Source organism: Biomphalaria glabrata, chromosome 9 (genome assembly GCF_947242115.1).
Source record: "Biomphalaria glabrata chromosome 9, xgBioGlab47.1, whole genome shotgun sequence".
Taxonomy (NCBI): Eukaryota; Metazoa; Mollusca; class Gastropoda; family Planorbidae; genus Biomphalaria; species Biomphalaria glabrata.
In genome coordinates, this window is record NC_074719.1 from 36,701,799 (window position 1) to 36,727,059 (window position 25,261).

The following is a 25,261-nucleotide window of genomic DNA, read 5'->3' on the forward strand; positions in this document are numbered from 1 at the left end:
TTATTACGTTACTGGTTGAAACTGAAAGTAAATCTTAACTCCATGATTAACCAGGGGAAGCCATTTTCATAATTTTTCTACTGGACTGTGAGCCAATGTCTGCAGTGATACTTCGATTTAAAACTAGTAATAAATTGATGTACATAAGATATATCCATTCCTACTTTATGTACCAATAATATATATTACCTTTGCCTGGGGGGCGACCATATGCTAAAGGGTTATTACTAATACTCAGTAGTAAGATATGTGTGGAGCAATTATGAGTTCCCTTGAATCCCATAGCTTTTACAATAAAAAAGATGAAAAAAAAAATTAAAAATTGATAGGACAGAGAGAAAAGGTCAAAATAAATAATTTAAATTTTGACAATGACGAAAGTTTGAGTTTATAGTTGAAATAGAAAGAGAGTGTCGTGCTCATCTTGCTTGGTATTTTCTTTTGAGCACCATAAGGTTTCGTGAGTTTCTGTTCCTAAGGGTGCGCTTTGTTGTCATTACGTCATTGCCTTTGTTGGGGTTGTGCTGACTTGGCTGAGTTGCGTTCTTGGGTGTTTTCTTCCCCAGTATTGGGTAAGTTAGTTTATTGTACTGCTTTCTGAATGTCGTAGCTCGAAATTCGTTGGTCCTATGATCTTGGGATTGGAGATGTCAAGGAATGTTTAATTTTTATTATTTAGGGACGCATGTATAATAACGTGTACTAGTATAATTACAGTTAAGAATTGTTCTTCTAATGTGTTCTGGTTCTATTCGTATGGAGAATGTAAGTCTCAGGGTTTTATACTGAAAGTGAATTCATTTTATTTAATCTTTAAAATGTAGATCCAACGCTGTTTTCTTCTATAGTGTGCCTCATAATGCAGCAGTCACAAACCACAATTTCACCCGATATAATTGTATTTGTTATATTATTACTATTATTATTATTATAGTTATTATTATCAAAATATTGTAGTGAATCCAAGGCAAGCACTCAACGAAAGGAGGTAATAATAGACGATGTCTTTATTTACAGTTATACAATAAACAGTGAGACATAGACTTCAGCTATCACGTCACAGGGAGTCTTGTCTTAAGCTCTACAAGTTCTTGTCTTCTTGAAACTGTCAGGTAGAGTTGAGCCTTCGGCTGTTGGAACTCTAGGCCAGCAAAAGTGAACAAGAGCTCCCTCTCACCGGCCTGACCGGGGAGGTCAGACTTACGGACAGAGGCCGCGTTCACTGGGACCCCGCCATTTTCCTTTTCTGTACCAGGCTAACCGTATGGGACACGCCATTTATGAAACGGCCCTTTGATGAACGGCGCCTGGATTGTGACAATAACTTTTACAACCCCGCACAGTGCAATGAGGATGCTCTCGCATCCCCTTAGGCAAACCCACGGGAGTCTTCTTTTTCTACCCTTTGGCTTATCGTTTCCTCCTACGATCGTTTCCACCCTAAATGAGGCAGGGTAGCATGCTCCATTGGCCTGGAGCTCCAAGAGTCTTAGATTCAACTCTAAGGACAAATACAAGAAAAACATGAAAAATACTTAAAAAAAAAACAACAACAATTCTTAATCGAAGGGTAATTGTATCAATTAATTAAGACCAACAACAATAATGTGAGATTTAGAAATATTTTTTCCAACTGCTGCCGTTAAACGCTATTTCATGCTTTTAGCTTTTTATCTGTACCTTTAGGAAAATGAGGGAAGGGGATAACGAAAGGGATATCTGGGGAAACATTTATTTAAAAAAAACAAAAGGGGTGGGTTGACGACCTGAATTCGAATTCTTGTCTAAGGTCTCCCTAAGCCGATAAAATAACCACTCTGCTAGTGAAGTGCTTACCAAGCACAGATTGTATAGTTATCTATTGTTTGTTTCAAACTTGCTTTGAAGCGGTGATCCATAAGGGGACTAATTCAGCTTATACCACCGACTTAGTCAACTATAATTTCTTGTTCGAGATACAATTCAAAATAATTAATTATTAATAGTTAAATAATAATTGTTTTGTTTTTTTATTGATTCTTGTTTCGTCAGGTAAAAGAAAATTTGCAAAATTTCAGTTTGATGTGAGATTGGGTGTCGGAGAAATAACATGTACCAACGTTTTTATCAGACAGACAGAGTGAGCTAATATATGCTTTGTAAAAGAGAAGCAGAAGCCAGGTCATATACAGGCTCTGTTCTCTTTATACATTGTCTATTGAAACTAACAGCTTGAGTGTATTAAGTGGACCATAGAGAATTAATTAGAACATTGGAGGAAGTATCCTTTAGATACTCAGCTCGAGGGGGTTAGCGAGTGCTCTGTTGAGATTAACTTAGCTTGAGATGGAAGGCTTATAAAGAAGCTAATAATAACAACAAAAAAATAATTGTATACTCAATGTAAAACCAAACAATGACTACACACAAGAGAACAACAAACGCTTTGACTGTAATGAGGAAGTATAACTTGTACGAAATACCCAATTATGAATTACTTATGCTGATCCAAGAGAGTAGATACCGCGAGAAGAGAACGGTTAAATTATAGCAAGACATTTTGCCGGCTAGTAATTGTTATAGAGTTATACAGTGATGTTGTAGAATGTTCTGTTTGCCTGAGGAAAATAACATTGAAAGTCCTAATTCGTAATGAGCATAGATCCGATAAAATTTTTCCTGCCCCAGCGCACAATGATTTTTTTTTAAAGAATTAAAACATTGTTTGTTTAATGTTTTTACAAAGCACACTCTGTCTGTCCGCCTGGCCAAATGTTTGTACACGCTATTTCTCCGACACTCAATCTAGGATCAAGCTAAAATTTTGCACAATTTTTTTCTTTTACCTGACAATACGAGAATGAATTAAAAAAAAAATAGCAACAATTAGTTAATTAACTATTGGTTATAAATTATTTTGTTTGGAATCTAAAACAAGGGAAGGAAATAGTAATTGACTGAAGTGGTGGTATAAGCTGAATTAGTCCCCTTTATAGATTGTCGTGTGAGGCTTGGTGAACACAAACATGAAATAGAAACAATAGATAACTTTACAATCTTTCATGCTCAAAGACTCTTCGTTAGGAGAATTCCTGGAACCTTTTAATAATAAGTTAAATGCTTTAATTTAATAATTTACACCTAGAATTCGCATCGCGCGGGGCCTATGAAAGTGCGGGGCCCACTGCGGCCGCATAGGTTGCTTGGAGGCACCCAAAATAGGAACTAGACGAATATGCAGAAGCGCACTTGGGGTGGGGGAGGGACACATATGGAGTGATATGCTCACTAAGGCTCGAGATTATTTCTTTCTTGTAGATGCACTGATGACAACGTGACTTGACTCTCTCTCTTTCTCTCTCTCTCTCTCTCTCTCTCTCTCTCTCTGTCTCTTTCTCTCTCAAATGAATGCTTTAGTTTAAGGATAACAAGATATAACAAATAACTGCTTACTAAATGTTCTTTTAAAAAAAGCGTGTCATTATGTGCATAGAATGTACATTTGCTTAAAAAAACTTTTAGGTAAATAGAAGCTACCAAAAGAACATACGAATTAGTAATATACACTCAAAACTATGTGCTCCCATCTGTTTACACATACACATACCTACTTATAGGTTAGCCTTTATTACTATTAATAGTAACTTTGTTTTTTACTTTGAAGTCTTTTACTTATTGTTTAAATTAGTTCATTTTAATTTTTAAAAAGATTTAACTTTTAATTTAGAAAATGAAGAGGGTTTTATTCAGCCGGCGTCAGATAGTAGTCATTATACAACTTAAAAAACATTATAAAATCGAATATTTCAATAGATTTTCTAGGTATTGAGATCTAGACACAGTAGACGTCTTGACAGGTGGACATTTCCGCACTAGAATCGTCTAAGAAAATGTTAAGATAATCCAGAAAGCAAATTGTTAATTATTCAATAATATCACAATTATCACATAGAGTACCATAATATGCAAAGAAGAGAAGTTCATTTTTTTTCATTGGTTGTTGGCATTGCTCCTAAATGTGTATTACGTTTATAAAAATTGTCTTGAAACTCTTTACTCATTAAAATTGTTCTATTCAATAAAAGTTTCGATCCATTTGAACAGGATAAATTAATATTCGCCATAGGTCTATAGGTGAAGAAATGGCACATTAAAACACTCGCTACGTGTACGGCTGGGACTAATTCTATTCATTCTATTTTAATATTCATGTACATTTGTTGATAGAAGCGTCAATAATCGCTCATAAAAGGTCACTATTCAAGAACACAGAATGATTTAAGTAAGACGTGGAAAGGCGCCACTATCTAACACAATGTTCTCCGAACACGACTATAAAAATAATCGAAGAGTTTCAAATAGGAACCGTTGAGTTATGTAAGCATATAGTCTAGATGCAATACATTAATCGTCTATCTGGGTTCATTGTTTGACATGGATCTTCTTCCCTTGTTTCTCGCTCTGGACTGTTGGGCAGACGTAACTGCTGACGATCAGGGATAAGGAGGTGACCATGTGCTTGTGGTTGTTGCTGACCTCTTGGAGCTCTTTTAAAACGCCCATGAGCTGTCCGCCCAGGTGATCAGCCGTTTCCGTGAACTGGTCATGAACGCTGAGCGCAAACTTCTCCTGCTGGTCGATGGATTTTTGAACGCTCATTTGGAGCTGCTCCGTGACGATGTGCAAGGCTTGCATGTCTTTCAGCACTTGCTCTTTGAAGTCAGTGAAGTCTGTGCTGAGCTTGGACTGGGTCTGTTCCAGTGTAGCAAGTCTTTGATGCACGTCATCAGCTTTTTTAAGCTACAAATTGAAATAAAAACAAAAAAAATGTAAAAAAATATTTATATTAAAACATGAATGAATATAGGCCTATCTCAACACGGCTACGCAGTTTTAGCGAACAGCGAACTCATGTATTTAAAATGCTTTAAAAAAACAAATTTGAATGTTAATTTGATTAAAATATGAAATGAATGGACTATAATTAGTAAGTTCATGTGTTAAAGCATAAAACTATCTTTGCGAAAAGAAGTTTTATCCTCTTAGAGTCCAATAAGAGTTTTAGACCTAGGCCTAGGAATAGACTCAGTAGAGAGATGTGTTAATGTGTAACCATTTGGTAATGTCTAATGAAAGAATGTGCATCGGGATATCTAAATTCGCAGATATAAATAACGAATTAATGTAAAAATGCTTTTGAAACACAAATTTGAAGGTTAATTTTATTAAATAATAAAATATGTAAACTATATTTTGTATTTTCATATGTCAAAAAAAAAACAAAAAAAACGATAAGCGCAAAGTTTAGTTCTTAAAATTAGATCTAGATCTAAATCCTTTGGATCTTTTCTCATGTCAACATTGTAAACATGGCCTAGATCCATAAAATACAATAGCTCCTTTATAGAACTTATAGAGCGATTGTTTTTCTCTCAGTACTTAATGAATCTTAGGTTTAAAAAGAAAAAAAATAAACATTTTAAGCCCGCCACGCTCCCACCCCCCGAGTAAGAATACTGGAAATGCGAATGTATAGATCTACTACACTTTGTACTATTTAAATGATAGGTCCTTGGATCTAGACTCGGAAGATGATGCACAAAATGAGCCTAAACATTAATTTATTAAACTCTTGAATAAATGCAGAAAAAGACATACAATTATATGAAGATAATTATTTTCTAGTTCTCTGGCCAAATTTAAATTTTTCTTTTTTTTTTTTACTTTGAAAAATTATATCGGTCAAACTATATTTTGCAAGGGGCAAAGGAGTCTGTGATTCTTTTCTAAGTGATATAAATCAACTGTCAAATTGATAGGAAAATCGTTAGAGCCTTTTTCGAGATCCGTGTTCATTTTTTTTTTATTTCCAGAAAGGTACGAGTTGAAATGAGGTATTGTAAAAAACATTTGATAAAACTTTTATAGTATTTTCCTTCTAGAAATAATATTTCAGTGTTTGGAGATGTTCTCATTTTAAAATGAAGGAAATCTTTAGGATTAATTATACCGAAATCTCGAATCACGGTAAAGCTCCGATTTTAAATTTCGGGATTTTTAGGACTCCCCCTGAGTCCCTCCAACATAATGGCTACCTGTCATTAATTGGAGAAAGTAAAGACCCTTGGCCGTTTTAATAGCCACATGACACCCTTGTTAACTGTCGGTCATAGAAACAGATGAGTATGGCATCCAAAAGATCGTAAGGCCTGAAAGGAGCACTTAAGTTACGTAACTTTACTATGTCGAGAATGTTTTTGCAGTAGGGTGTGTTTAACGACAAACAATAAGTCCTAAAAATGTTCTTCAAAATTGATATCAATATAAACACTAACAATACTTTTCGAAATGAGATGTACCCTTGGTTGTTAGAAAGAAAAATGATTTTAAAAAATATTAACCTATTGGAGATACAAAAGTCTTTTACGCAAACTTCAAACTAAGGTACCGTATATTCCTTGATAATATAAAATATTTTATTTTGCATTTTTATCCACCCTAAATGTATGCAGGGTGGTGGGGTGGTCGAATGGTTAAGCGCTTGGCTTCCAAACCTGAGGTCCTGGGTTCGAATCTCAATTTCGGAATTTTTAGTGCGCCCCTTAGTCCACGCAACTCTAATGGGTACATGACTTTTGTGGGGGAAAGTAAAGGCGGTTGGTCGTTGTGCTGCCCACATAACACCCTGCAAGATGACCTTAACATCATCTGCCCCATAGATCGCAAGGTCTGAAAGGGAAACTTTACTTTACTTTTACTAAAAGTATACGAAATAAATTAGTCTTTCAAACATTTTATTCAAATAAAAATTACGCTCGGTAAACATTCCGACGGAAGTAAACTTATGACATTTGATCTTATTTGGTATTTACAGCAAATAACTAAAGCTAGTTTGCATTCATTCCATTAACTGTATTAATTCTAACATTGCCCTAATTACCTGCTCTAAACATTTACGTTCAGAGCCCCTATTGGTACAATACAACTAGTTTGTATTCATTCTATCACCTGTATTAATTCTAATGATAGTTACTGTTAGTTTCACTACCTGCTCTCAGTTTGTACGCTTAGATATCGATAGTTCCAGATTCTCTAAAACTAGTTTACATTCATCCATTACCTGAGATGAAATAAATTTTCTATAGCCGTCGTCCACCAGTTTAAAAATAGATTCTTTGACCAGACTTCCAGTGGGAAAGGCGTTGCCATTTGTCTCTAATTAACAAAAAAAAGAGTACAGATAAATAGAAAGATATATTATCTTATATATGAAATAAATATGGTAGACTTTTGTAATGATATAAATGCTATTATATACAAAATCTAACTCACTACAATAACACTTCATTTCAGTCAGGCGTTTTGGAGTCATCTGTCCTAACTAAGACCGATGAAGACAATGCCACCAATCTTGCATCATTCGGAACCAATCGCTAACTTCTTCCCATCCTCACCTTAGAAACAACCAAAGATACAGACACACTTCTTAACACCACATCACCAGAAAATTTCAGTTGACACTGTTAAAGCCTTGCATATCGTCACGGAGCAGCTCCAAATGAGCGTTCAAAAATCCATCGACCAGCAGGAGAAGTTTGCGCTCAGCGTTCATGACCAGTTCACGGAAACGGCTGACCACCTGGGCGGACAGCTCATGAGCGTTTTAAAAGAGCTCCAAGAGGTCAGCAACAACCACAAGCACATGGTCACCTCCTTATCCCTGATCGTCAGCAGCTACGTCTGCCCAACAGTCCAGAGCGAGAAACAAGGGAAGAAGATCCATGTCAAACAATGAACTCAGATAGTTTTTATATCGCATCTAGACTATATGCTAAGATAACTCAACTGTTCCTATTTGAAACTCTTCGATTATTTTTATAGTCGTGTTCGGAGAACATTGTGTTAGATACTGGCGCCTTTCCATGTCTTACTTAAATCAATCTGTGTTCTTGAATAGCGAGCTTTTGTGAGCGTTTAGTTAAGCTTCAATCAACAAATAGACATGAATATTACCGGCTGCTAAAATAGAATGAACAGAGGGATGGATTATATCTAGCATAAGTGGCCTCCCTTAGGCCCAGCTGTACACGTAGCGAGTGTTTTAATGTGCAATGTCTTCACCGATAGACCTATGGCGAACATCCTGTTCAAATAGATCGAAACTTTTATTGAATAGAACAATTTCTATGAGTAGAGAGTTTCAAGACAATTTTCATAAATGTAATAAACATTTAGGAGCAATGCCAACAACCATTGATAAAAATGAACTTCTCTTCTTTGCAGATTATGGAACTCTATGTGATATTATTGAATAATTAACAATTTGCTTTCTGGATTATCTTAACATTTTCTTAAACGATTATATCTTTTTTTTTTCTATTTTAGCGTCACCCCAAAATATCTTATTAGGTTAGTGCGAAAATGTCTATCTCTCTTGTCTAGATCTCAATAACTAGAAAATCTATTAAAACATTCGATTTTATAATCTTTTATAGTTGCTAAGTTTAGGTACAAAGACTACTATCTGACGTCTGCCTAAAGAAATCCCCTTCATTTGCTAAATTAAAAATTCTTTTTTTTAAATCAAAATAAACTATTTTTAACAAAAGATAGAAGACTTAAAGAACAAAAATTTTATCAATAGTAACAAAGGCTAACCCATATGTCAGTTTCTATTTTTAATTATACATCATGTTGCATGGCTTTGAGTGTAAAAATAATGTTATATAATACTAATTCGTATGTTCTTTTGGTAGCTTCTATTTACCTAATTTTTTTTAAAGCAAATGTATATTTTATGCACAAAATGACACGCCTTTTTGAAAGAACATTTAATAAGCAGAGTTATTTGTTATATCTTAATTGCCATCCTTGTAGCTAAGTATTCTTTTGAGAGAGAAAGAGAGACAGAGAGAGAGAGAGAGAGTCAAGAGTCAAGGCACCCTTGATACTCGATCAAAGTGAATAAAATCTTCCTGAGACATAACTGAGAGATTGGAGACTCGCTAGCCTATTTCCTATATGACTTGCTCTCGAAGATGGCCACACATTGTCATCAGTGCATCTACTTTAGTTTGGATTAGTCATATTATAGTATTCAATACCGACCTATAAATTCTAAACAGTGAGATTAGAAATATTTTTTATAAATTTTTTTTGTTTAGCATTAAGATTTCTCAATGATCTATGATCCTATCCCTTATCTGGACCAGTTCTGAAAGGGGGTATCTTTGTAAAGGTTTGCATGATCTTTTTTTTTAAATACATAAACAATGATCGATTACGGCTAGAGTCCTCAAGGGGACTACTTAAACGTATACCACCAGATCTCTCAAATACGATTTCTTTCCCTTGTTCATGATTTCAAAGAAAATTATTAATTACAAATAGTTAATTATATACTTTGTTTATTTTTTTATTGATTCTTGTGTTATAAGATAAAAGAAACTATTGTGCACAATTTAAGCTTGATCCGAGATTGCGTGTGGAAGAAATAACGTGTACAAAAGTTTTACCAGACAGGAAGAGTGAGCTGATATAACCTTTGTAAAAAATAAATTTCTATAATAATATTTTAAATATTTTTCTTGTAGTATGGTATTGTTATTTTTATTGCACAAGTGTAAGATAAATTTCCCTAAGGATAATATTATATGATTATTATATACAACGACTTTGTCTGCGTCGACTGTAGGTCGTAGATTAGTTTGCATTGCCATGTAACAGACTGTAATTATCCTTTATCTTTGGAATTGAAGACATTGCTATAAGCTTCGCAAAGACCTTTCGTCGGGGAACAGTACCAGGAAGAAGATGAAGACAGAGATAGTGATGGACAGTGAATACAATTGTATTAAAGGCAAAGGACATAGAGAAAAGGAGAAAGGCGGTAGGCAGATCTTGTGTGGTGCCCCATTGGTCCATCAGACTAAGGGATAGGTGAAGATGAAGCTAAATGTGATCCTGGCCTAACTGATGTTATTGAACGAGTATCTAATATATCTAATTGTTTTGTAAAGGGGGATTCTCTAAATCAAAACCTCAATAAATAAAACGTTTATCTTTAAAAAAAAACAACAAAAAAACTTTTCTCTTTGTAATATGTGCGTTGCACTTTATGTACATGCAGTTCACGTGTAAAACCCTACTTATTAATTGTTGTTTTAAATTATATTCCACTTGTATGCATATTAAACAGATTTTTTCTCCTAAAAATAAAAGTTAAAATTTTTTTGTAGGCATAGGTAGTTTTAGGACTGAGACTACTTAACTAAGTAATACAATTAAAAAAAAACAACAGATAATCTAAAACCGTTTGCATAAATTTGTTAAAAATGTTGTAAATAGTTTTATCCTTTACTAAATAGTCTCCTGTGTTTGTTAATGTTAATAGTGAATAGTTGTAAAAAAACTTTTGTTTTTATGAAAAAAAAAACTTCTTGCATAGTGGATTTTAAAAACTAATTTTTTCGCTTTCAGAAAAGTAAAAAAATAGACGTTGCATCAGAATTTTAAATGGTCTAATATATCATGATTTCAAATTTTCAATATCTTTTCTAGTTTACGAGATCTAAACGGGACGGACGGACGGACAGACAAACAGACCAAACAAAACTTTTAGCATCTATTCCCCTTTAGGGAGTCTCTAAAATCACTGGAACAATTTTTTACCCCGCCCCTCCCCCTCTCCCAGAAAAAGAATCCTGGTTAAAGAATGTATAGATATAAAACACCTTTTAATATTCTATGCATTTAGATCAAGACAATGCGCAAAATTTTCCTAAACATTTATTATTAAATTCTTGAATCAATCAAGCCTTACATTCGGAAATTTCAGAAGTCAATAGTCCTTTTAACGCCATAGCCTTTGAAAACCGATCTAGCACTTAGACCTATATCTAAATCTCTAAATTTGAATTTATTAAATTTTTTACTTGAAACATGATAACGGTCAGACTAGAGTTTTCTCAGTGATGCAAACAGTTAATAATTCTTTTCTCAGCGATATACATCAAATGTTAAATTCATTAGAAAATCGTTAGAGCTATTTTTGAGATCCGCTGTAAATGAAGGTTCCTGACTGGTTCCAGGTTCTAAGAAGTTTTGACTTGAATAGAGGTATTGTAAAAAAGAAAACCAAGTTTATCAAAGCACACGTCCATACTACAGTTTCTCTTAAACATTACAAATTGTACATCAATATACTAGATATGAATAAGTGAGGTTAAAATAGTGATGGTTTCTACTTGTGATCAATGACTTATATTTCTCTTGTGATGATAAAGTGTTAAAGTCGTGTTAAAACTTTGTGCTATTTCTTAAAAATTTAATTCTCGAACAGGTGTCCAATGTCGATTAGTTTGTTGTTAATGATCTTACTAGCAGCATTTAGAATTTTATAAATTTTAGTTTTATTTCTAATGTTCAGATTCCCAAAGCAAATAGAAATCAGTGGCGTAGCTAGGGTGGGGGGAGGAGAGAGGAGAATTTGAACCCCTTCGGGCCCCCACTTGAGGGTGGCCCCAAATGGGTGTTTTTTTACTTTAAATATTAAATATTACGAAAAATGCATGGATCCTCAAAGAGGTCAAGCCCCCCGAACCCCCAAATGATGGGAAATTCCTAGCTACACAACTGATAGAGATGTTGGAAATTAAATTGCTGTAGCTTTGAGCATGGTAAATCAGTTTAAGACTCTCCCTCGCAAACTACAGGAGAAAATTTACCTAAGTAATCTTAATCTGTGCTTTTGTTTTGGTAACACAATCTGTGTGCAGTGATGTTATATTTATTGATTAAGACAGTGCCGAGAGTAAAGTTTAGACTGTTACAATGTGTTTTCCATCTTCGGGAGTTTTTCAAGGAAAAATGGTCTTGGAGAGGAGATGGGTGCCACCAAGACTTTTTAAACCCAATAAAATGCCATGACAAAGACAAAACTATTGAAATCCTTGCCAGATCGTTCACCTGCTGACCAGGAAAAGTAGAAGGGATTTGGTCACGCCAGCTGTCACAGCACCGCTACCACGAAAGTCAAGGGACAGATGATGATGATGATGGACTAAAAAAATATTATTACTGAATTTTTTTATTTTTTTTTACAAAGCTTATATTAACTCACTCTGTCTGTCTGTTTGTCTGTCTGAATGGCAAAACGTTTGTACACGCTATTTCTCCCACACTCTTATCTCGAATCAAGCTAACATTTCGCACAATTATTTCTTTGATCTGACAACACAAGAATCAATTTAATTAACTATTGGCAATGAAACCATCATGCAAACATTCACAAAGATACCCCCCCCCCCCCTTTTCACAACTGGTCCAAACAAGGGACAGGATCGTAGAGTATTGAGAAATGTACGAGCTAAACGAAACAATGGACCTCATTCACCAATCGTAAACAAACAACATTTAGCCACGTGGTTCTCTATCTTTTCTATGCAAATTACTTAACCCATAAAGGCTGTCACGTGATACGTTTTTTTTCATTGTTATATCAATATTATCACGTGGTTAAATGTTGTTTGTTTACGATTGGTGAATGAGGTCCATTGGTAAAAAATATCTCTAATCGCACAGTTAAAGTATGTATAGGTCGGAGTTGAATACTATAATATAACTGATCCAAACTAATTGTAACAATTACACTTAATATAATAATTTTTTTTTTGAAAGGTATGTTTATTTACTTGTTTTTCTTGTTTTCAATTTTTGGTTATTTCTTTGAAATAGTTGAATAGTTTGAGCCAGGGGCGTAGGTAGGAGTTTGCCATCATTTAGTGAGGCATGGGTGGCTTGACTTCTTTGGAGACCCCTTCATTTTGAGTAATATTTAATATTTAAAGTAAAAAACACTCATTTGGGGTCCCCCTTAATTGAATTTTCAAATCCCCTCTAGCTACGCCACTGGTTTGAGCTCTCTGAAAACAGGGAAAAGAGAGCCGCATGATACCGCATCATTTGCTTTCTTTCTTAAGGAATTAAAAGGACTGAGTTCTTCATTTTGTATTCCTTTCACCTTCATAATATTTAAAGAATGTTGGCATTAATGTAAACAAAATGCAGAGTAGCAAACATACCCACCATCTAGCAACAACGGCGGTGGACCATCGTCGATAAAGGGCGATGGTTTAGTTGGCTTAACACCAGGCTTAGGTTTCTTCTTGACCACTTGTGCGTAAACGACATTCTGGGTTTTGACATCTTGAATTTCAAACTGTTCCTTGTCGATTCTGACCTTTGAGCTGTACAAAATAAAGACATTCTTTCTGATTACAATCCCTTCTGCTAGCCTGGATAAGATAAGATAAGATAACTTTTATTGGTCCAATCAAATGGAAATTCCGTTTGACTACTAGTGCTGCTAGAGTGGGTGAATGCAAAACATTTAAAGGACAAAAAATAATGTATATAAAATAATTTTTTATCTCAAGGATCTGAAGATTTCCCATTAAAATGTATCAGTTTATGCATATTTTAGGGGAAAATAGCGAATTGGTTACGCTATGAAAACTCTGGTTTTACCGTTACAATTTTTAAAGCAATATTAATCCTTTTAAATTTAAATTGGGATGACATCTTTAAATAAATGAAATGTGTACAAATGACACCGAAGAAATGATGACACATTACGCCAAACATCTCCAGTGGGGAAAATCCTTGCGACGATAAAGTAACACAAGGAAAAAAAAAATAAGAGAGGATTGACCAGCTTCCTCTCAATACGTAATAAACTTAATCTGTCTTTGGTGAGTCATCAATTATCTACGTTTTCAATGGTTCAGCAATTGGTCATTTTATTGAAAAACAAAAATTAATTACGTCAGTATTCAAAGGAATCCAATAGATAAAGAGTTTTAAATAAATTTGGCTTCTTGGAAATCAGTTTGTTTTTGCAAAGGTTATATCAACTCACCCAGTATTTCTGTCTGTGTGGCAAAGTTTGTACACGTTATTTCTACCACACCCAAAATCTGATCAAGCTGAAATTTCGCACAATTATTTCTTTTACATGACAACACAAAAAAATGAAAAAAAAAAAAAAGTTAGTTAATTGGTAATAAATTACTTTGTTTGGTATCTCAAACAAGGAAAAAAATAGTACTTGTGGTAAAAGCTGAATTAGTCCCCTTTCCAAGGGAAAAAGAATAGTGCTTGACCGAAGAGGTGGTATAAGCTGAATTAGTCCCGTTTATAGATTGTCGTGTGAGACTTATTACAAATTTAATACATGAGCGATCCAAACTAATTGATACACTTTGTATAAGCTTTGTTTTTTAAAATGTGTTATTTTTTCTATTTTGCTTGTTTATAGAATAGATTATTAATTTTGAAACGCGTTTTGTAACTCGGCGCATAGGACTTCAAGCTCTTTCCGCAGAGAGCGATTATGGGCGAATTCCAAATGTTCTTTCCACAGAGAGCGATCATGGGCGTTATCCAAATGCTCTTTCCATCTGGTGCCCAGAGAATGTTTTTTTAACTGTATATGTTTCGGAAGCGTCTTCGGAAATGATTTAGTCAACAAAACGCAGAGTGTAGAAATGAGAAATAGACTCTCCATTAACTCAGAAAGAACTCCATTCGACAAGTGGTCCATGTCTCCTTTCGAAATTCCCTTGACTGATTAATAGGGTACTTAAGGTTTATAGCTTTGACTTACGACATACTTCATTTTAAGTTTGTTTTTTAAAGTTAACTTTTTTATTTGTTTTTTTATTTCTTTCTCCTCTTTCATAAGAATTTCTTTTTTTAAAAAAACATTTTAACAATAAGATAAGAAAATAACCTATATTAACTCCAACTGTATTGCTTTAACTCTTTCTCTCCGTAATTATTTTTCTCTTTCCGATAGTATTTTTCGTCTTGCTCATTTGTATTTCACTATCTTGTTCTGATTAAACTTCAATAACTTATTTGATTGTTATCAGGAAATGTTATATTTGGTATTCGATTATATGAGAATACATGCTCTTTTTACACAACACAAGTTAAAGTTTATAAATCCAAAAATTAATTTTGTTTAAGGGGAGTCAAATCAAAGTTGGCATTGTCAATTGGGAGAGAAAGAGTTAAAAGTTTTTGTTTTCTACGGAATGCGCAATATCTGATAACCCTAGGCTAGTCCTTAGGACGTCAAATCTGTTTTAGCACTCTTGATTTGCAGCGTGTGTGTGTGTTTCTATGTTGACTGAGGGAATAAGTTAGCGATTCGTTGTGAATGATGCAAGATATGCGGCATTGTTGTCAGCTGTTTTAAGGAGGACAGACGACTCCAGAAAGCCAGACTGAAAAGACGTGTTTTGTAGTTAGCCACATAGATGAGGTTGCGTGTCAATGTGTTATGTGCCATGAGGCCCATTGACTCCGACTTCAGCCTGCTTTTCTTTCTGGGTGTGCTCCCATAGCCTTTGATCATCCAAGATCATCTGCAAGGCAGCAGTTGTTTATTTTCGGAGTTTTCTCTCCTAGATGAACTGCTATCCCTAGCTAACGAGGTTCATCTACCCGGGTTTAGAGCTAGAGCGCCCTATACTCGCTTTTTGCAATCATTTCTCTGGATTTCTGAGATGTTTTTAGCAAATATTCTAACCACAGGAATACTCCACCTCATCCTCCATGACTGCAAACCAATTGTTCCGCGGATGTTTAATTGGTATTCACAGCTAACCCTTATATCTAAGGGTCCTTCCCATATTCGCCACCTGGGGATGCGCTTGGCAGAAGTTGGTAACTCTCCGGAAGCTCAAAATTGGAACCAGTGAAATCTGCCCATGTGGAGTGTCACCAGAGAATGTTGAACATGTCTTTCAAAATTGTTCTCTTTACTATGAGGCCCATACAAGACACTGGCCCCAAAACACCCCAATTTGAAAGAAAACTATATGGAGATCTCCCTGCTTTGGAAACCACTGCGCAGTTCCTCTTATATAGTGGTCTAGTCATCTGAACGCTTAAACATAAAAATAAGAACAAGGAAGAAGAAGAAATGTAGTTTGATCTTGTTAACAAAAAAACATGTTATGATAATATTAAAGTCTACTACATTTATTTGATCTCAAGTTAAAATGTATCTATATCGTAATTAAAGTTTTATATTTTTAGATTATATTGCTCACATTCATGTTATTTCAAGTTTTATGAGTAGTATATGTATACAGGAGTTTCGTTGTCTTCCAGCAATTTGTTGCTACAAGTCAACGTCCGTCCACAACAACCCTGCTATCGATATGTTAATCAGAAATATGTAATTTGATGTATAACTTTCTGCATGTAGTGAATTCTGAAGAGACAGACACTGAAAGCGATGGGAAGACATAATCAAAGAGTGGAGAGGTCTGTCACTGGAGAAGATTCTACTTAATGCAAAAGGCACAGAGGAATGGAGAAAGACTGTGCACAGATTATTTGTGGCACTGCAGTAGTTAAACAGACTTAGGGATAATTGATAGTGATTCAACGTCTCCATTAATGACGCCAGTTTCAGAAAAAAACATGTCCAAGACCATTTAAGGAATGAGTGGTTATAATAGTGACTTTAAAGTAAATAAGTAAAATTGAAGTTCTACTTATTATGTTAAAAATATTTTTAGCGGCCCCAAAAATGGAATAGTCGCATAGGCCAAAACAAACTTCACCCAGGTGTCTCGGTTCTGGGCAAGTCTCTCTAATTATCCCCAGGTCCATCTTCTCCCAGGTATATGACTTCTGTTGATTTGCTGTTTGGTGTTTCTGTAGCTAGTGGTTTTTCTACAGGGTCGGGTAGCTAGCCCTACGCACAACTTTCCTTCTTTCTCAGCCGGGCTTGGTGGAGTTTCTAATTAAAGAACGTAGGTCCAAAGTCAAGATATTGTTGTTTTTTAGATTGTATTTAGAACTGCAAGAATTTCCTCGACGTGAGAAAAACAGAATCTAAATATTTCAAACTATTTCTTTACCTCATTCTGTTCTTACAGGAAGTCTCACTTTATGGAAGTATTCCTAGAATCAACACTTCACAGCAAGCTAGATCTAGTGGCTTTTCTTTCTACACACTTCCGATCTTAAGTAGTACACAGGCGATTCTCACAAGCAATGTACAAAGAAGCAAGGCTTACTGGACAACTCCACTACCACGGAAGCTTTCCCCTTTTTTTTTCATACCGATGATTGGTCTTAGAACAGTTTGTAAAACAAACAGAAAGCTAACGCCAAATCTGGGAAAATACGATATTTACTGATAGTCGAGTGTTTGTTTAAATTACATTGTGAACATACTTTGGAGTTTGTCATTTCTCCAACAGGAAATAAACACTTTGGGAAAGTGACTCTAATGAGATGTCTATAACATCAAAAGTTAGATGGATTTTTTCCTCACATTAAATAAAGCTTTGAAAGTAAGATTATTTTGTTCATGTCTAGTTTATTACATCATAGCGTAGTATAATCTTGATGACTGAGCCCCATCATTAATATCACCAAACTCCATGTCAAAGTAGATCAACTTCTAGATATTAGATACCTCATATTACTATGTTTAGTATTTTACGTTCGGTTAGATTTGGGCAAGGAAGCCAATAAAACCGATCAACCTTCGATAAACTCCAGTAGGGGATCGGCGCCGAAGTCGCTATTATCCCGTTGATCGTGGGAAAGACCTTAATTGAACGAAAGGCTTGAACCGGGAACTTTTCATCACAAGCTCTGTCCTAGGGCCTCCAGAAGTAACGGCCATGGACCGGTTAAGGGGACAGTACCACTTACAAAGCACACCGGTTAAGAGTCGATTTTGTTACAGGCACCTTTCGCTAGGATGGTATACAATTTAAATCTACTGTAAACTGACATCTCTTTCCTAAACTTTTTTTTTTGAAACATTGATTATATTTATAATAATTTTGTTTCTTGTAAAATAGTTTGATCGGCTTCCCCTCGTGCCCCATATGGGGACAGACCGCCCAGTTTGAGAAACGCATACACACTATACATTATAATCATATACACATGGATTAATACAAACAAAACATTATAATATATAATATAATATATATCATAACATCAAACTAGATAACCTTAGCATATCCCTCTCTCTCTTCCTTTTTCTCCCTTTCTTTATCTTTGTCTCTCTCTCTCTCTCCCTCTCTATCTTTTTATAGTACTATGAAATATAAGAGTTTAATCGGTATGGATATTGATTAATCAAAAGAAATAAATTGATAAGCTAATATTACCAGCATTACATTTCTTCACGAGTGAACTCAGCAGATAGGGTTCTTCCCCCTTATGCCAACATTGAACACACAAAGGACCTACTGATGATCTAAATTAAGTAATCAGAACTGCACATTAGCATGCATGGAAGTTAACAGACGATACTGAGATAATTTAATAATTTAATTTAATTTTTCTTATTCAGTATTTGGAAAAGATTGCATTGCCCAAATCATTATATAATCGATACAAGTTGTTATATCGTTATCAGAGACTCATTAGAAGAGTTTAGGTACTCGATCTTATCTTACTTTATATATTACAGACGTTGCTTCAAAAAGAAGATAATTACATTCTAGGAATTTCCTGTGGGAATCTAGTCATGCCTGTTAATCATTTATGTAAAGTAGAAACAGTAGTGAGCCTAAGACTGTTCCTTGAGGTACATCTGAGCTTAATATTATGTGTGTTGATTATGAACCATATAATAATATAGTTTAATCGCTCCCTATTAGAAAATCCTGAATCCATTAACACAATGACTCTGTTAATATCATTTTACTTTTTTTTTTTTAAAGGAAATCTCAGAATTTGCGCTATTCAGTTTTAGCTTTATCATCATAGGAATCCTTGGGCCTAAGGCCTCTTTTCTTGGGCTTTATGTGCCTCTTTTATGGGCCATCTTGCCTCTTTTGTGGGCTTTTTTTTAAATGTTTTTATTTGTAAGTTATCATAATTCACAAGTATTACTCATAACCTACAGCTTAATATAGTTACATTATGAGTGATAATCAACCGGGGAACAGTTTCTCTAAATATATGTTTTGTAATCAAAAACAATAGCTTGGTGTTTAAGCATCTGAATAAATGGACTAAGTAAGGTACAGTCGAATCCGTTTAATTAATAACACCGGTAAATCCAGTGATGGGCAGAGTCCGACCCGTTGAGAAGATTTATCTGGCCACATGTCTTTCAACAGTAATTATAAATAATTTCAAATACAATGAAAACATTTCAAGCTTTCAACATGAGTTGAAAACATTGTAAATTAATATTGTGATAAACAGGTGTTTCACATTTTGCATTGAAACCATGTCGTTAAAAACCCACACAACACTAGATCCTGATAGGCTACTTCACTTCTAAACCAATCCACAAAACTTTGACTGCAGACTTGACGAAAGAAAACAAAACAGTTCCGAACAGAATTAATAATTCAACAAAATCCTTTATAACAATTGTCTAGAGCTCAGACGGTGGATACATGTTTATGGATACATATTTCCCTAAACAGGGGGCGGACTGGGTTTCAAAACCGGCCCGGACATTTTTACGCAATCCGACCCACAGATTGTATGCCACATGATGAGCGTCAAATCCTAGCTGTTCTCAAAAGTATTGTGTAAAGTTTAATAATGCATCGAAAGTAGTTAGTATAGGAATAATTTATTAGATAATTTTGAAACTGGTAATCTATACTACAAAATGAATTAAGTATAACACTCGGAATGGGGAATCTCTTGTAGTGGAAAATTCTAGCTACCATATACATTAGCATTTCCAGTCAAGGCATCTGAAAATTCTCCATCAGCGAACATACTGTTTATGATTCAGTTTCACTCCTCGCCATTTTCTCAGACATATGGACTTCAGTTTACAAATACAACTCTTAATCCTCCATTATTTAACTGCCCATCTCACATGGTCAAGGGGGAGCGGTGGCTGTGTGGTTAAGCGCTTCCGAACCTGGGGTTCTGGGTTTGAATCTCGGTGAAGACTAGGATTTTGAATTTCGGGATTTTTAGGGCTTCCCTGGGTCCACCCAACTTTAACTGGTATCTGACTTCAGCTGAGAATGTAAACGCTGTTAGTCGTTCTGCTGGCCACATGACACCCTGTTCGTTAGCCATTGGCAAAGAAACAGAAGACCTTAACATTTTCTGCCCTATAGATCGCAATGTCTGAAAGAGAACTTTACTTTACTCACATGTACAGTTTTCTCAATAACTCAGAAACCTAGTTTGACTGCATCTTAAAGATGGCTACACACACACAACAGAAAATGTCCACGTGTTTTTAATATCCTTACGTTCAGTAAAACAAATGCTGCCAAGATAATCTCATATTTTAGCAAAGCCTCTTTATATTTCGACTTCAGTCAATAACTTTGTCACCTTAGCACTAGTGTTTCTTATGACGTTAAGCCTGTTCATTCGTAAATGCTGTCATCATAAAGTTGGTAAATATCTTGTGCTTGCGAGAAAATATTAATAATTTTACTACATTTTTTGCACAGGATTCTAGCAATAGTTTTTGTTACTGATTTTCTGCTCCTTTTTTTTAGCGGCCCCCGTAAGGGGAAAAACCGCTATTAGGTTTGTGCAAAATGTCCGTCTGTCCGTCTGTCACACTTAGATCTCGAAAACTAGAAGAGATATGAAAAATATTATTTCACCATGCGATGCGGCTTGAAAAGTTTATGTGCAACGGCTACTTTTGGTTTTCTAAAAGCAGACCGTTTAATCTATAAAATTAATTAATTAAAGCGATTTTTTCATAAAAATAAACCAATTCTAGAACAATTACGTAAATGTTAGGGAGACAATGTTCTAATATGTTAACAAAGAAGGGCAAATGCTTAGTGTATTTTCAGTATCACTAAATCAAATATATGTATCAAATGTAAAAGACATTTTCACAACATATGTAAATATTAGTTAAAGTTTTTTTTCTGGTTACCTAGCTGCTAAAATTAAAAGAAAACACTTATGTTTGTTTATAAAGGCTAAGAATGTCGAAAATTTGGAAATGTGTGTGAGTTAATGGAACACATAATGGCAGGATGTTCAGCCCTATCGGAATCTGCCTACCTAGGCTGCCATGACAAAGTTGCAAAGCTAATACACCAGCACTTGGCTTCGACACATAAATTGATCGGTATGGAAACTCCTCCTTATTATAAATACTTGCCGCAGGAGGTTCTCGAGTGTACTGATCATTTGCTGTACTGGACAGGCCTATCTTGATCGACAAAACGGTAGATTTTAATCGCCCTAATCTGCTTCTGATCGAGCAAAAAGAAAAAGCCGCTACCAATATCGATATCGCCGTACCGCTGTCGCATAATTTAGAAAACAGAGATAGAAAAACAAAGAAAATATGGGAACCTTGGCTTGGAGATTAAGCGTCTATGGAAATTATCTAAAACAACATTATACCCGATTGCTATATCAACCGAGGGGATAATAACAACCGACCTCACAGATACCTTCAAGGCCCTTGGCATTCCTAGGAACATTCTCGTTGGTGGTACTACTGCAGACCTGCCACATCAACAGAAAATTCCTCGGTGGAAACTAATAAAGGGACTACGACGAATTCTGTTTCCCTTTAACGAAACTCGACCCTGGCTGCGCCAGAGAATGAATACTCGTCCTTTTCTAACATAATAATAATAATAATAATAATCTTTATTGTCCTTAAGGAAATTTGTCTTACAATTTGTGCATTACATCAAACAAAACATTGTAACTATAAAAAAAGCAAAATGTACATTCACACCTGACTCACTCATAATTTACATGTGAAAAGTTTATATCAAATTGTTTCTATTTAATGATTTGATTGCAAAGGGAACAAAAGATACATAAATATAAGTCCTACTCCAATCCGTTTCACATAGGGCCCCGCAATAGCTAGGGCCGGCCCTGCTTTACTCATTTTTTTGAAAAAAAGCTAAATATCTTCCACCTCTGATGCCAAAGGCAGATGTTTAGAACAAGGTGGCTAAATAAAATAACCAATGAGGAAGTGATACGAAGAGCTGGGTGTCAGGATATCCACTGTGTTATCAGCAGCAGACGCCTTGACTGGCTTGGCCACGTTCATAGAATGCCAGTAGGTCGACACAAAACATTCTAACAGAAGGCAGGAGAGCCGCTGGTCGTCCACTTTTACGGTATACGGTAAACGCGACATGAAGCTCTTCAAAATGAACACTAGCAGCTGGGATTCTTTATTGTCCGTAAGGGATTTGTCTTACAGTTTGTGCATCACACCAAACAAATCATTGTAACTATTTAAAAAAAAAAAATGTGCATTCACACCAGACTCACTCATAGATTACAAGTGAAAAGTTTATAACAGATTGTTTCTAATGATTTGATTGCCAGGGGAACAAAATAGTGTTTGTGTCTCTTTGTCTTATTAAATCTGTTTGTTTAACATTACAGATCTTTGATGTTTGAAGCTGCGACCATAAGTCAGCTATCATGTCGCAATGACCTATACTCAGAGTTTGTGAAACCAAAGATAGATCTGCTTAAGCGCTTGACCGAGCTTATATCCCCTTACTCAGTCTGTCCCTCAAAATGTTTTATACCTGGTTTATCCCACTTCCCATATACTCAGATCAAGCTGAAACTTCATTTGTTTATTTCCTTTTATTTCTTATTTATTCATTGTCGAAGACAAACATGAAGGATCAAAAATGTAACCATCACGTTAATCAACTAGTTGTAATTAATAAGTGTTTATGCAGAAATCACTAAGCCATGGGCAGATAAGCCTTGTCATAATGAAGGATATTGTTACGAATCTCCCTATCCAGGTTCGCTGCAAATGGCACCAAACGACACCAACAACTTAAAGAACTTGACAACTCTGGGCTTCAAAGTAACGTAATAGTTTAATGTCAATAAATAACAGCCAAACACTGTACAATTGGCAGCACGTAACACAAGACTGTACAAATATCTCTCCGCCGTATCAACTCTTGCCTGGTCTCTCTGTCTCGTCTCGGACTTGTACTGAGCCGTTGTAACGAACTGTAGATCGGAAAGTTGTGTCGGACTCGATCACAGACCAAGATCAAGACGCCGTTCGTCTCAATTGTACTTGACAGTACTCCGCACTGAACCGTCGTAATGCTCTGTACAGAACCACACCGTTGAACTGTGCTGTAGTCGACCGTGTTCTGAACTCCTGTCGTCAACTCGCTTTCCGAACCGTCTTGACTGCGTCGCCTCCGCTCTTATATAGGGTCCCTACTGGCCTTCTCGAACCGGACAGAACGCCGCTCGACGTTTCTAGGTGGTCAGATGACTACAACTCTCGTGACGCTCCTGAGCTCTTGTTCACGACGGCGATCTTTCCCGAACTGTCCTGTTGACACTCGACTCGGCTGACCGTCTTAGCTCGTCACGGTTGACCGCTCGTCTAGCGCTGGCCTGGGGCGATTTGCGTCGGCTGACTACACACACACCACTACCCCTCTCTGTGCCACCACCAAGTTTATAACAATATAATAGCGATTGAACGGTGCTCTCCCCCCCAAAGTGAACCCTGTCAAACAAGCACAGACCTAATACTATTATCGAATCAATCGAGAAATTGACCTGACCAATTATTATTTGATCAGTTAGTAGTAAATAAGTAATTTTGTTTTATATAGAGATAATACTAACTAAAGGAGACAAGCCTAGCATACAGAATTAGTTGTTTGCTAAAAATTTGAAACTTCTTAAAAATATTTATTAAACTTTGTTGTTGTTTTTTTATAAGTACCTCCTTAGCATTTCTGCTCTCCATCATGTAGACTTGAGACCTCGAGTTTGAAATTAGACTGAGCTACTTTTTATTGAAAAAATGTTGTTTTTTTTTTTGAAAATGCAGCATGGAAACATTCTTCCAGACAACCTCCCCTTTCCACCCCCACCCCTATCTGGTTCACAAAAATGTTTGGACCATAGAGCACTGAGCATACTAAAAGCGCTTGTCTAAAACAGTAACCTATATTATATTTATACGGGCCCTGATTGGTTGAATGATTACCCGGCTTACCTATCACTCATTTTTCCACTTGCTGTGGACGAAAAAAAACACGAAAATTTAACATGTTATTATTTCTCGTGTTTCTAGAATATTTCCTGATCGAAACCGCGGCGGTTAAATTTACCAAAAGCGACTTTACAGACATACACACAATCATATCCTTTACACTCTGCTTTATATAATAAATATGAATATTTTTGACAGTGTACTATAAAACCAGGATGTAAGGTTGATTGCTTTGTTATATATCCCTTGACAGATACAATGAATACAGCGTTGTTGACATTTTAGTGTATGAGGCAATCGTTTGAATAGTAATTGATATGTGCTGTTACGTATCAATTGTTATGGGGGATGCACAATGAAATTTCAATTTTTGTAATTTACAGATAAATAGAAAAGCTTTATGCATGACTTGATAGAACATATAGAGACATGAGTAACCATACACATTTTATGAGTGTAGCCTTTTGGGTTGCTATGGAAATGGCGGCCATCTTGAAAATAAACAATGTTTACAAAATTCTTAAAATATTCTAAAGTACTCAAAATTTTTTAAATTTTTTGATTGCACCTGATAGATATTTGAATCCCATAGGTAACTGGCTAATTTTGTTTTGAAAATTATTACTGGTTTAATTTTTATGAATTTTTAAAATTTTTATTTTTTTCCGACCCCATTTTTCATCTGAGGTCACATCATTATTTTTATTTTTTAATGAAATTTATTATACATATTGAAAATTTTTGCAGCCTATTACCTATGATATACTATCAATAAACTACATGTGAAAAATTATTAGTCTAACTTATACAGAACTAAAGATTTTGAGATTCTTGTGGACAACATGCACCTAAAAATACATTTTGAGAAAAACGCATTTAAAGTTTTTAAAATGATATAAAATATTTATTGTAACCATAAAAATGAAAAAAAAGGGAATATTAACATAAAACAACATAATAGATAATAAAAAAAACAAAAAAACTATTCATTAAAATGGCCTGATTGATAGGTTGGACCTTCTAGAACCTCTGCCCGGTGCTCATGCTCAATTCTTTGTTTTTTCAAGTTTTTTCTCCTGGACACTAATGCGATTGATTTTCTTTTTCTAACAAGCTGTAGTTTGACATTTTGCTTTTTCTCACTAGAAGAAATGTTCTTTAGTGTCCAGGGAATGCCTAATATGTCAAAAACTGATCTGATGCCAAAAGGTCCATTATTGAAGGCTAAAACAGCAAGGTATGTCGCAGCCC

The 25,261-nt window shown here is 35.3% G+C and overlaps 1 protein-coding gene across 3 annotated transcripts; it reads right to left on the reverse strand.

Annotated features, from left to right (window-relative positions):
• Positions 1-989: 989 nt before the first annotated feature.
• On the reverse strand, positions 990-23,841 carry LOC106065485 (uncharacterized). 3 transcript variants are annotated; one of them, XM_056042501.1, is made up of 5 exons: positions 18,192-18,270; positions 16,920-17,177; positions 13,066-13,226; positions 7,100-7,194; positions 990-4,779 (listed from the first exon to the last, which is right to left on the reverse strand). In XM_056042501.1, the coding sequence occupies exons 2-5, from the start codon at positions 16,922-16,924 to the stop codon at positions 4,402-4,404; spliced, it is 639 nt and encodes a 212-aa protein (XP_055898476.1). In that variant the 5' UTR covers positions 16,925-17,177; positions 18,192-18,270; the 3' UTR covers positions 990-4,401. The 3 variants fall into 3 exon arrangements, with proteins under 3 accessions (XP_055898476.1, XP_055898474.1, XP_055898475.1); XM_056042499.1 differs by lacking the exons at positions 16,920-17,177; positions 18,192-18,270 and adding an exon at positions 23,738-23,841; XM_056042500.1 differs by lacking the exon at positions 18,192-18,270 and having other exon boundaries at positions 16,920-17,289.
• Positions 23,842-25,261: the final 1,420 nt, after the last annotated feature.

Bases quoted from the DNA above. Each gene is read 5' to 3' on its own strand.
- LOC106065485 (XM_056042499.1), bottom strand. The intron at 7,195-13,065 runs GTGGGTATGTTT...TTTGTTAATTAG, and splicing joins ACCGCCGTTGTTGCTAGATG to AGACAAATGGCAACGCCTTT. The intron at 4,780-7,099 runs GTAATGGATGAA...TTCAATTTGTAG, and splicing joins GAAAATTTATTTCATCTCAG to CTTAAAAAAGCTGATGACGT.